This window comes from Ceratotherium simum, chromosome 24, assembly GCF_057802395.1.
Source record: "Ceratotherium simum simum isolate JZ-2026a chromosome 24, ASM5780239v1, whole genome shotgun sequence".
NCBI classification, from domain to species: Eukaryota; Metazoa; Chordata; class Mammalia; order Perissodactyla; family Rhinocerotidae; genus Ceratotherium; species Ceratotherium simum.
Genome location: NC_141923.1, coordinates 46,804,471 through 46,818,151, shown reverse-complemented (window position 1 = coordinate 46,818,151; position 13,681 = coordinate 46,804,471). Strand labels below are relative to the sequence as shown.

Sequence of the window (13,681 nt, the reverse complement as noted above, 5' to 3'; positions counted from 1 at the left end):
TAGCTATTGGGGAGACAGAGATGAAAGAGATTGTTTCTGCCTCAAGGGACTCACTGTCATGTGAGCAACAAACAGGTACCTGATGCAGGTGCACAGCTGTGAAAATACCTTGTCTTGGAGATTCGCCTTGGGTCAGGGCCGGCACCCAAGAGGGCCCTAAGTCAAAGTGAGGGTAAGTCAAGGAAAGTTCCTGGAGGAAGAGAGGCCTGGAGCTGAGTCTTGGAGCCTGATTACAAGTTAACCAAATATGTGAGGTGAGACAAGGGCCTTCTACACAGAGGGAATAGCATGGTGACGAGACAGCTTGACCAAGCAGATCCCACGACTTGAATGTTGAGGGCACATGGAAAAGGAGTCTAGAGAGGGAAAAGCCAGATGCTAGGCTTCTTGAAGTATTTTGGCTTGTATCCTGATGTGAGTAGAAGCTGTTGAAGGAATTTCAGCAGCAGAATGACCTGCTTAGATTTACATATTAGAAATAGGACCCTAGCAGCAGCGTGGAGAATATATCAAAGTGAGGAGGGCACAGGAGACTCTGGATTTGGAAGCCAGCTGAGGTGGAGGATATTTCAATAATTGAGAAGGAAAATGTGTTCGCAGGATCTTGATGAGATAGAATTAAGAGAGCTCTGAATTGACTGCACTAGCTGAATGTAGACAGTGATGGAGTGGGAAGAATTTAGGACGCTGCCCAGGTTTCTGCCTAGAACATCTGGATAGCCCATGGTGTCATCTACAGCAAAGAGTATATAGGAGAAGAAACAGATTGTGGGAACAACATGGGGCAGAGTGAGGGTGGGAACTTGTAGAACTTTCCAGGGGAGGTGTGCCAGCCAGGGCCACAGTGCACCATGTTCTTCCCTGGCCCAGCCTTCCTAAGAGCTGGGCTTCTCTCCTCGCCTGCATAGATTAAGTATCATGCTTACCTGTAGTGAAGTTCATTTGGAGGACTCCATTCAAGATTTCTGGCTAGCAAAGCCCATAGATTTGTGCTCCTAAGAGTAAGATGCTCCATGACTTTCTCGTTGCAGTTGTCAGTGTGAAAGTGGTAGAGATTGGGGGACAGTTTCTATTGATATGAGCTTCAGCCTTATCATTATGAACTAACATAACTGGGCGTACTTATGATGTTAGCACAAAAATAGTCAGGTAATTGAAACTGTTGTATTGTTTGTCTATAGACATGATAAAGGTAATAAAGAAACCTTTGGCTCCAGTGACCTTGATGGAAACATAGCAGTTAAGAGTGGAGGAGACCAGTGACTATGAAAATATGCTCAGTTTTCCTTTTCTAAGGAGTCTTTCTTAGATGAAACTTATGTAAACTTTTTTTTTGCCATAGCAAAGGAAGTATATTACCTATTCTGAAATAGCCTGTTTAGGGTTGTGGGTTGTTTTTGAAATGTAGACCTTTGAGCCTCTGCCTGTCCTAGAATGAGATTAGAAAAATTGTTGAAAAGTGTGATCTTTTTTAGAAAAAGGAACCCGTCAGAAACCTTTGTAAGGAAGGCTGTGAGTACAGCATTTCTGAGGGTCATAAAGGTGTGAGTGACAGAGTGGGAGAGACAGCTCCATGTGTTCAGCACGGCCATCATGGGAATGAGTCACTATTTTCTGTGTGGACTTGCTAAGCACTGTGTTGAATTCATCTAATTTAAAGTTCAGGATTTAGCAAATTTGCTTTACTTTCTTTATTCCCAGATGCCAACACATGACCTGCACATTTAGATCCTTATGGGCTCAGACTTGTGCTGCCTCTTCTCAGATAGGCTGAGAGCCCTGATATCTTTGAAAAGCAAATTCTCAGGATTCCCCCAAATTCTAAAGGTCATGAGACTTTTAGCCACCACCCTTTACCAAGCATGTGACATACTTTAAGGATGGTGCAGGCACACAGAGGGCAGCTTTTGATGTGGAACCCAGCCGCTATTTAACAACGCAGAGCAGGCTGCAGGTAGAGCATCATTTATGAAGTCATAGCTAATGGACACTGTGAGGAGAAACTTAGTCCTTCTGTATCTAACTCTTCTAAGTGGGTTCTTTACCCCAAAGAAGGCCATCTCTGTGCCTTCCGAGACCCACACATGCTCCCTACGAACATGGAACCTTCCTGGAGGCCACCATGGACATGTCCCAGGATCGAGGAACATGCTCACAGCTCCACGGGGACCAAAGATCAAGGCTCTTTCTTTCTTGGCTCAAAGGCTAGAATAGAATTGGACTGCTTCTCCTGTGCTGGCCAGAAATAAAGGCAGTCTTCCATAATCTTGATGCTCTTGCTAGACTTCTGCTGTTCATTTTTTAAAGGAATGCTTTCCATCTCACTTCAACATTAAAGAGTTAAGAGTCCCCTGTTACCCCTCAGCTGGCTTTCGTCTTCTCCCCTTCAAAGAGCAAGGATGCAGTCAGGTCTTGGAGAGAGAGTTGTTTGAGATTAGCCTGGCTCTCTGTGGCAAATGAGAGTTGCTATTCTGCCTGCAGGTACCAGGACCACCACAAGTGAGGCTTCTTGGGGAAAACAAGGCTATTCATGTTTCTCTTTTCCAGAGATGCCTTATTCCCTGCCCTTTACATTGCCCCCGTATTGGGCCCTTCAGAAATCTTGGTCCCATCTTTCTCTCTTGTGAGGCCTCCTTGTTTGTGGGGCAGGTGCTGCATGGACTGTTGACCTGACTAGTATTTGCAGCCATGCCCACAGCAGGCATTTGAGAAAACCAACCCGAGTTCTAATTGGAGCCCAGCTTCTGTGTGAGCTGTTGTACCCACCACAAAGCCTTTCTGTGGCTGATTTATCCAAACTCTAAAAGGGAAATAGAAATCAGCATGTCGAAACTTGATCCCGTTGGTAAAGACCAGCAGGTAAAGATAGAGCATATAAAAGATGGGTGTAGCACTATTATCAAAAATGGCCATGAGAAGATGGTTGTGGACTGCAGAAAGATCCAGGAGCCTCATGAAGGATGGACACTGTGACCTGGGGGCCCACTGTTTGCACATGGATGGTGGTGCTTTCTACCAGAAACCCAGAAACCTCCTACCCTTTGGCCTTCTCTTTTCAGTTTCCTTCATGGGCTTTTCTTTCCACACCTTCCCCTAAAAGCCTGGTGCTCCCAGGACTCCACCTGGCTCTCCCCTATTCTTACTCCATGCTCTTTTCCTGAATGATCTCACCCACTTCCCTGGCTAAAACAACCACCTGTGCTACTGACAAGGAAGGTGGTTCTGTGGCTCAGACCTCTGTTGGAGATCTTGACAGGTTGACTTCTCCACCTGGATGGCCCAAAATTAGTGACACTCGACTGATCTAAAGTGGGGTTCACCATCTCTCTCTTCTCACCCCAACCCTGCTGCTCCCTTGTGTTTTCTGTCTCATCAGTCTTGATTCAGAGGAACCATCTTACACTCCTTTCTCTCTTACTCCCTGTTCTTCCCTGATCTTCAAGTACTGTCGATTTACATCCTTTCCTTCTCCTCTGCCACTGCTCTCCCAGCCTTCTCCAAGGGCTTGAAATCATCCCCTGGCCTTCATTCTCACCCTCCTCCAGTCCAGCCATCATCTTTCTAACATACTCATTGGATTGGGCCCCTATTGCTCACATTTCAGCAGCTTCTCATCACCCACGAGATGAAGTCCACTCTCCTTGTCTCAGCATTGCAGATCTCAATCATCTGACCCCTTCCTATTCGCCCCACCTTGTTTCTAGCCATTCTCTATCATTCAGGCAAGCATTTGCTAGATGCTGAATGCTCTTTTGGCTCTGTGCTTTGTTTATATGCTGTTCCTGCTTCCTGAGATGGCTTTGTCAATATAGTCTGCCCAGTGACTCCAGGATTGCTACTACTATGAAACTATCTCGCACTCCCCAAGGCAAACCAAAAGGTCATTGTTCTGTGCCCACTAGAATTTGGAGTATACTTAACATTTATCCTGTAGCTATTATAATTTTTTATGAGTCAGCCATTCTCTCTGGATTAAAATTTCCTTGATTGCAGGGACATGTCTTCACAGAGCCTGGCCCCCATAGTAGGCATTCAGTAAATGTTGAGTAGCCAATATCATGATGCCCACAGCTGGCAAGGAAGTCAGTGCAGCATGCAGCAAAGCATCTTTTTCTTTCTCACACTGCATAGAAGAGTGACTTCCTAGTCTGGGACCTCTGTTGCCATGTTCATGAGAAGCAGCCCAGATGAAGCTAAACAGCTGTGGGCCAGCCAGACATGGGAACCCAGGAGGCATTCATGCCTTCAGTCATGTACCAGCTCCTCTGGGAAACACCCCTGCTTGTCCGTGTCTTCCAACCATAGCCATAGCTTTGCAAAATGAAAAAGAAAGGTCTGAAGTTATTTTAGGTGGTTCTCAGCTTTGCATCCAACCATGTGGTATCTAGACCATGGGAAAGGACCTGAGCTTTTAGTTAGAATTTGTCCCTGGCCAAAATCTTACGGAATCTAGCATCCAAGTCATTGGAATTCCTGGCTTGGGAGAAACAGAATGGTCAAGGCGCTCAGTTCTCTGGTTTGTTTCCCTTTTAATGGCATTTTGTTTTAATCCCTAGCAAAGGCAAAGGAAGGTGCCTCACCGGCAACCAGTGGGTGAAAGGTTAGTAGACTATGTTCTTAAGAACTGGGATTTCCTCTTCTTTGTTCATCGGTTCACGTTGCAGGAAGGAGAGCTCTTTAAGCACACAGCACTGGAGCAGGCCCTGAGACAGCTTGCTCTGCAAGCAGAGTCGACATGTGTCTGCCGAAGGAACATATGGCCAAGAGGAGCTCACATTTCCCAGGAACATATCCAGAAATAACTCTTCAGGAAGTCCTAACTCGCTGGGTTCTGAAGTTGTGTAGGAACCTTGTCTAGGAAAACAATTCCCAGTGACCTGTATTTTCACTAAATGAATGAGGCAGGCTCTTCCATACCTCTAACTGGGGAAATTCTAGTTGGCAAAATACTTTTATAGAAAGGAACTAGCACTGATTGGACTGAGACTTGCCAAGCCAAGATTTGCACCCCACTCTCCCCAGCTCTTAAAACACCCTTTTGTCACCTTGGCTTATAAAGCACCCAGTTTGCAACATGATTTAGTAGCTCGGGATTCTGTTTGTTTTATCATCAGTGGATTTTGCGTGATTGAACTGCAGGGTACCCAGAGAAAATATGGCCCATGAGGTTGCTCCATACTCTTTTGTGATGAATTGTGCCCCAGTGTGGCATTGGGTTACCCAGACTTCTCTGAATCATGATCATTGAGTTTTCTGAGCGGTGACTTGGAGCTTTTCAAAGATGTAAATGGCAAACAAGAAACCTGGTCACAAAGTGGTAACATGTCGTTGGCCTAAAAGCCAGAGTGGTAGTTATTTGCTGCTCACTCTGCAGAAGTATTAGTATTGTTTTAACAGCAAAAAAAAACCTGGTGGAGAGGAAATTCTGGTAAAATAGCTCTAGGATGTCATAGAAGGGAAAGTGAATGTCCTGGACTCTCCAGCCAACCAGGTTGAGTTGAGGAGGATGTAAGGGGTTGGTACTATGTGCCGGGGAAGCCCTGTCTCTTTGTGGTTAATGATGGTTGGTCCCAGAGGGAGTCTCCACTTGTAACAGTAGAGTGAAGGGCCTCCAAGCACAGAGTCAAGTGATGTCTGAGATGACTGAGATGACTGGGTCTGTTCTTAAGATGCCATTGGATATCCAATTCTATTTCTCCAGAAATTCCCCTTCTTTGGCCTTCACATTACTGCAAATCAAGAAGTAACCTCACCAGGCCCACCCTTCCCTCCTAGATCTTTGAGTTTCAGGAGATCATCCTGTACCTACATGCCCTACACCTAAATTTGGCTCACCCAGGAGGCAGGGCCTGATTTTGGGGTAAGCCAAGCCTCTTTAATCAATCCCAGTTAACTACTCTAAACATTGAAAAATTGGAAGTTTCCCACTTATTTTGTAGTGTTCACAGTCTCTGTCAGTGCCTCAGAATAAAGCACTTAGCACTCAGCATAAAGTATCTTACAATCAACATGGTTAGTAATGAATAATAATTGATAGAAAGCATGAACAACATTTACCCAATGCTTCAGCATTTCAGAGTACTTTGTAGTCACTGTTTTATCCAGCCCTCATACCCATGGGCTGTTTGGTCCTTATTTTACAAGAAGTTGACACAATGTAGGAAAAAGCTGGGGATCAGGAGATCTGGTTCTAGTCCCCATTTCACCACATATTTTCTCTGTGATCTAGACTTAATGGCTTAATTTTGCCATCTGTAGAATAAGCCAGGGGGTGGGGGGGATGATTCTAGAGACTTCTTAAAGATTCTATCCCAGCTCAGAAACTCTGACTTAAAAAACCATGGGCAATTGCTTTGTTTTGGTTGTACTTAGCAAGGTACAGTCATGCGCTGCATAATGATGTTTCGGTCAATGATGAGCCACATATACAATGGTGGTCCCATAAGATTAGTATCATAGCCTAGGTGTGTAGTAGGCTATACCACCTAGGTTTGTGTAAGTACAGTACACTCTATGATGTTCACACAACAACAAAATCTCCTAAGGATGCATTTCTCAGAATGTATCCCTGTCTCTAAGCAATGCATGACTGTAATAATTCTCCTGTGGATTTTCAATACAGTTACTATTTAATTTCCCTAACTCTAGAATCCCAAACTTGGGGCTTATTTCAGATGTGCTTTGGAATTTCCATTGTCCTATGGTCTAGCCAATCTTTGGACCCTTTGAAGTGCTGATGTATTTTGTGGTTGACATTCAAGGAAAAGGTCAAAGACACATCCAGATACATTCCATAGCTTAGAGAAATGGTCAGCAGACACATATCTGCTAGAGTGAAAGTTCTGGAGCCCAAGATGCCCTTTTTCCCACGTATAGGAAGGCAGAAGAAAGATTAGGCTAAGATGACTGCTGCTCCACCCGTGGGGTACTGCTGTTGTCTGGTTTTCCTGTCACTGTGGCAGTGGCAGAAACAGCAATGTGGAGATCTGCACTGAACCTAGAAAGAAATTATCTTGAGGATGAAGACTCATCATGTGTAGTTTTAACATTCTAAGTCAGTTCTTTCTAAATCAATAATGAAGTCATCCGGCCAAAGCAGTGGTTCCTTGACATTTTTTTGGTCATGAACCCCTTTGAGAATCTTATGAAAGCTATGGATGCCCAGAAAACTACTGTGAATATATTCTACAAATTGGGATATAATTTCAGGGAATTCCTGTATACCATGAGGCCCGTGGACCCCAAGTTATCAAGCTCCTGGTGTAAAGCAGAATAAGGGAACCCAACAGTAGGAAGGCCAGGGCTAGACCAAGACTCCTAATTCCATGATTTGCTGCCAAAATTGAACAAGTAGTAACATTACGAATTTTTTTCTTTTTTTTTTCTTCTGACCATCACCCTCTTTTCCTTTCTCTATTCCCACATCTTTTGTCATCTCTTCTCGTTCCCTCTCAATTTTTCTCCCCATCTCTTGCACATCTTGCACCACAGATGTTCCAGCCTGGTTAAAAAGCCTCCGTCTGCACAAGTATGCTGCACTTTTCTCCCAGATGACCTATGAGGAAATGATGGCCCTCACTGAGTGCCAGCTGGAGGCTCAGGTATGTGCTCCAGGTGACCATTCTCTGAGAAGGTGCCCCAGGTGGAACCTGAAGTTCAAGTCCAAGACAGACCTTGTTTGGACCCATTCCTATACCCAGCCGGTAGTTTGCCTGGTTCTAGGAACTGCCAGATGCTGGCCAGCATTACATGGTGAGTGAGGCTGGGTTTTTGCCTTCAGGATCTAGTAGAAGACAGAAGACAAGCAGAGAACCACAGGGCAAATGAGGGTGAGATAGAGTGTTATGCAAAAGGTATAACCTAGGTGCACGCTCTAAGGTCAAGGTGGTAGGGGAGCATCAATGGCGTCTGCCAAAAGAAGTAACGTTTGACCAAGGCCTCAAAGAGTCTGTGTCCTTGCTTCTGCTTTCCTTGGCTGCTTCCTCCTTCTGCCCAACCGGGCTTGTTTGGGGAATGACAGATTGGTTGTCTGCTGTCCAGTCCGGTTACAGATTAGCTAACCTCTAGTAGTTAGTGAGTAGCAGCACCAGGTTAGGCCTCAGACCTTCCCTAACACTTTTCCGAAAGTATGTTCAGACTGGACTTAATGAAGATTGGAGTAAACTATACAAAATATTTTTTCCTTCTAACCACCTTGAATAACATGAGACAATCATTAAGAATGGAAATTACCCCAGGTCTCAGAGTTCATTTCCCTTCTGCATGCCATAAAGCACAGAGTTCCTCCTTCCTTCTAAGGCATCCTTCCCCAAGTGTGGATGCCAAAGGCCGGGCCAGTCAACAGAACCCCTGAAACTAGGCATGTTTCCTACCATGCTGTACTGTGTAAATAGATCTGACTAATGTCTTTGTCTGCCTTGTTTAAAATGCTATTTGCATGTTTCAAATTGACCTCAGTTTCCCTTGAGAAGTGATTTAAAAGAATTAATGGTCTGAACAGGCTAACAGTATGTCCCCTGCAAGAAGAGGAGATTGTACCATTTGGGGCGTGGCTGGTCTGGACACATACCTCCAAGCAGATGCTGGTTTCCCATTGCATATTCAGCTCCCTTGGTTAACCTCTGCAGGCCTGGCTGAATACCAGTCTTGAGATGCAAGACAAAGCCTGAGTCACTACACATTCTCAGAGAATGAAAGGCACTAATTTCGACTTCCTAACACTTTTCCCACTGCTTTTTGGATCTAGATTGTTCCTTGAGATCCTGGACATTGATGAGAACTGCTTCTAAGAGCATTTTTGTGTTTGCATCAGAGTTGAGAAAAATACCTCAGTCATCAGTTGTTTGACTTGAGAGAAAACAAGAAATAATTGACACAGAGGGCAAATCCAGAGGCCAGCACAAACTTTTCAGAGTAATTTAACTCACTTGAACCCAAAGTCAAGGCTAAACAGAAATATGCCCCTAGTGCTTCATTTTAGAGAATGCATTCAGTTGTCACTTGAGTCTTGATTTTTCTAAGTAAAGGTGATGTCGCTGGTGTTCCAATCTTTTTAAGAGGATTTCTATGAATAGTTGCAAGAAGACACCAGAAGTTTGTGTTAGAGACCTCGTTTGAGAAAGGACCTCCTATTTGGAAATTTGCAGTATCTATAGTCAACAAGGGTTTAACTAAATCCACAGACTCACCATTGCTCCATAGTTAAGAAGATAAAATCCACAACCCTCACTGTGAATCCTAATCATTTACCTGAAGTGATGGCTGAATTATAGGTTTAAGTTTTTTGTATTCTGGTTTTCCTTATGGAGACCAAAGAAGAGCTGTGAAGTGACAAAAGTTGCATGGGTGGTGTGACACCAGGTGAGACCTGGACTGGACTTCCCATCTTCTTGAGATGGGGAAACATAGGGAAAGTTTGAGAAAGCAATGAATATCTGTATGGGGGTAGAACCCTCAGGGAAAGTGGGAGGGACTGAAATGAAAAAACCTAGAGAAGTGTCTGACTTAAAAATGATCCTTTAAGACTATGAAGAAATTTCATGCTGGGTGTGGTACTTGGCTGTTCCACCTCTCTTTCTCTCCCTAAACGTCACAGCCAAAAGACAAAGGCAAATGTGTAGCCAGATGGAGTTAGAATATTTAGTAAGAAGAGGGTTATGACAATGGGTACTAAAGAGAGAGACAAATGGATATTTGCTGATCTGCAAACGTGTAGGAACAAAGCAGATAGTAAAGTACTAAATAACCTCCAAGGGTCTCCAAGCTGATTCCTAAAAATACATTTTTAAATATAACTTTTATTTAATTACAGAATGTTACCAAAGGTGCAAGACACAAAATTGTCATCAGTATTCAGAAGCTCAAAGAAAGACAAAACCTCCTGAAGTCTTTGGAAAGGGTAAGTTATCACCGGGTGAGGGAACATTTCCACCTTCACCACAGGAAAATGCACCAAGGAAAATTCTCAGTTGAAAGTGCCACCGGCAGACCTTACAGAGTGTATCACACTGTCTCCTTACCAACGTCAGAAGGAAAGGATTTTGAAGTGAAGTTTCCTGGTTATTCCTACTTCTATGTAATCTGACTCCTGAAATGTACTTATCGTGCTGTCCAATGCTCATTTTTTATGTACATTCCCCTCTGCCATTCTTACATGTGTGGCAATGAATGAGGTGTTCAACTCACAAAGGCTGAAATCTTAACAAAACAGAGTAGGGAGTAGGCAGATGTGCTTCATTCCTGCTGTCCACGCATGGAAGGATCAGGTTTGAGAAAAGCTGCCCCCAGAGAGGCACACAGCGACAGGTATACTCTGGGTTTCAGTAGAGAGGATCAAAGTCACTTGGCAGATCGACATCGTTGGCTCTCTAGAGAACAACAGAATGGGCCCCCACGACTCTGACAGGAGCCATCTCAAAAAAGCTAAATGCTGGAAAACAGTCTATTCCAATGGTAAAGCACTTGTCAGCTCCTACCACCCCTTTTTGTTTGCTGCCTAAACGTATTTCTTCCTCGTTGTACCCAGCATCACCCTGGTACCAATGCATTTCTAGGATTTGGTGACTTTATGAGTTCATCCAAGGTCCAAAGGAGAGCAGGCTTATTCCACACACAAGGAGCCCGTGCTCCCTCTGCCCAGAGGTGGGATCCTTGTGCGTTGCCCTTGGGAGGCGGTTGAGAGTGGTGGGTGGCACGTTCTGGAGGCATTTGCTGCCTGCAGGGCTTGAGTGGTAACCTCGTCTAGTAATCCCAGCGTGCCTCTGGAAGGGAACAAAGCATTGAGGGGGGTAGGACTAGAGCAAGTTTTTTGAGCACATAAACGTTTTAATGCAGTGGGAGTTTTTTTTTTAACTTATTGAGAAAGGTGTGTGTGTGTATAACTTTACATACAACACATAAAGTTATATTTAATGCATATCACATAAAATATAAAGTAATATATATTTATAGAATGTGTATAATACTTTATAAGGAAGGTTGCTTTTAAAACCTCTGGACGGATAGACAGATAGAGGCTGCTCAGATGCACATCCATGATGAGAGGCCTGTTCTTAATTAGAGTGTGTCGCAAACAAGTGACCCATCCACCTGAACCCCAGGTTGTTGCTGCTGGTCTTAATTTTATGCTAGCTCCTTTACCAAGCAGCTCGCCTAATAGAGTGATTATTACCATTTCTAATATAAGAAACCGTTCCCTTTTGGGAGACATTCAAAAGGCCAGTTTTCTCCTTATCTGCTAGAAAGCACAGAAAACATTTTGCATAAGGATTCAATTGCTAAGCATTACGGTGAAAGAGTGATCCCGCCCTTATTTCTGGGGCATCCTTCAGGAACTCATTCAGATCCTCTGTCACTCAGGAAACGTGCCCACCTGAGCGACAGAGAGGTGGGATTGGTGTTAGCTCTGCTCCCTGCGGTCCTGAGCCCAATCAGTGTGTGGAAACACAAGGGCAGCAAGGTGGCGCCAGTGGCCCTGACATACACTGACTTTCCATCTAGCCTTTGATAAGTCGGTGACATTTTCTGTGTCCCAGATTTCGTACCTAGAATAATAGTGACTCCACAAAAATACTTTTTCCCTGGTTCACTGGAATGGGAGTGTTAAAAGAGCTAACAAATGTAATACAAAGTCTGAGAGCAGCTAATGGCCGAGAGGACAGCAATAATGAGTTTGTTCAGTTTGACTTCTTTGAGGAGGAGAGCTTGTATCTGTCAGACCATCACACTGAGCTTGCTTCAGAACACCCAAGCCCAGACACCTGTGTGCTTGTCCCTTCAGGAGCTGATGGCCTGGGGGTGGGAGAACCTCTCCTCAGCTTCTGCTGAGGACCTAGCCCCTGGCTCTGCTCTCTCTTCTCCGGGACCCGTGCCTCACCTGCTCTTCAAGGGAGGGCGTCGTCCATAACCTGTTACCACATAGGCTGTCAGTGATAGATGCAACCCGCCACTTCTCTGGCATTCCCAGACATCCTTAGTTGATTGTGCTGTTGGAAATGCTGTCATCACGCCCTTGCCTGCCTATAGCATTCTTACCTCACATAGAACCCAGAGATTTCTAAGGAGATGGCTAGGACCCCGCCCATGTTTAGTTCACAGTCGGTAGTGGCTGCGGATGAGCTCTCCATCTGGAGCTCTCCCAGTCGGTTACTGACGCTTACCAAGCAGCTGCCTTGGACTAGACTTACCTGTCCACTGGAGGCTGACTGTGAGTAACACGGGCTCCTGCCCTCAGGGAGCCCGGGACATGCATTGCGACAGATGGACGTATGAGCGGTGCTCTGACAATCCAGTGTGATCCAGGTCCTCCCCGAGGCAGGTGGCGAGGAGTCCTCCTGGGAGGAAACAGACACTCTAAGTGGGGATGGGAACCTTGCAGGGGCCGATGGTGACTCGGAGACCCAGTAGGAGCCTATAGCCAGTCTTGGTGGGCCCTTGAGCCAAGGCAGGGGCCGTGAGTGTGGAGGGAGAAGAGAGATCATTTAGCAGGAGTCCAGGCTTTGGCAGGGCGTTGGGCTTGGATGTCATGCCATTTAAGGACAGAAAATATAGGAGGAGTTCCTAGTATGGGAGAAATGGGGTTTGGTTTGACAGATTGAGTCTGAGGTACCTGTGGGACACCAGGCAGACATGGCAAGTCTATAATCCACAAGGGTTTGAAGGACTCGGTTGTGGGTCATCTGTGTGTAAATGGTATTGGTACCCCCCATGTCTCCCCGTGGAACTGTGAGTCACATGATAGGAGCCGAGGACAGACCCTGAGGAGCACCAGAAGATATGGAGGGACTGAGTGATGACAGAGGCTGAGCCCACCCACAGGGTTGGAGAGAGTGTTTGCAGGAGGCAATCCCATCAGGTGCCATGGATGTGTCACATACAAGGAGAATTGAACACTGCCCCCTGGAATTGGCATCAGCAGGTCACTGGTAGCCATGATGGGAAGGGTTTCAGGGGAATGGGAGGGGACAGGAGCAGAAACCCATGAACCAGGGAGTCTGAATGGGTGATGAGGCCATGGGGTGAGGATGTGTAGACTTCTCACGATATTTGGTGGAAAAGGAAAATGGAAGATTAGAATGGTCACTGGGGCAGATTTTTCAACATTTATATTTAATAAGGAAAATGTTTCCACATGCTTTTATTCACCATCTTTCTTTTTCAGTGGACTCCCAAACTGTGAAGCTGAACCGTTCTACACACACACACACACACACACACAGTGGCAGTCAAGTGTCCTGTGTTCACACACACACACACACACACACACACACACACAGTGGCAGTCAGGTGTCCTGTGTTCACACAGCTCCCTGTCCGGGCAGCATCCTCACACTGCATAAGTCCCAGGAACTGTTAGCATCTTCGGGTGAGGATTATGTCAACTTTGTTTTCAGATCCCCAAGGCCTAACAGTGCCAGGCTCACGGCAGGGCTCAGCTGACGTTTGGTAAATAGAAGGAGAGAGAGTGGCTTTGGGTAGATGCAGGACCCGTCTACTCTGTGAGGAGTCCACATTCTTCTCACTGGGAGGAACAGGGCCACAGACAGTTAGTAAGTGCTGGGGACCCTTTGGCTGCTAAAGCTCTCTGTTCCACATATTTGCATCTCATTGCTGTTACAGGCCCTGCAAAAGACTCTGCACCAGTCTTTCTCCAAGACCTGAGAAAGCCAGGCCAGGAAGCTGG

The 13,681-nt window shown here is 45.5% G+C and overlaps 1 protein-coding gene across 9 annotated transcripts in view; it reads left to right on the top strand.

Moving 5' to 3' along the window:
- Window positions 1-13,681, top strand: part of SAMD4A (sterile alpha motif domain containing 4A) — a 214,072-nt gene that overhangs the window by 165,246 nt on the left and 35,145 nt on the right. For all 9 annotated transcript variants that reach the window (XR_015556192.1, XR_015556190.1, XR_015556191.1 and 6 more), the window contains 2 exons: window positions 7,492-7,601; window positions 9,812-9,898. Coding sequence is in view for 4 of the 9 variants with exons in the window: in XM_004426173.3 (XP_004426230.1) it covers window positions 7,492-7,601; window positions 9,812-9,898 (197 nt within the window). In the remaining 5 variants the exon portion in view is untranslated. The remainder of the gene's footprint in view (window positions 1-7,491; window positions 7,602-9,811; window positions 9,899-13,681) is intronic.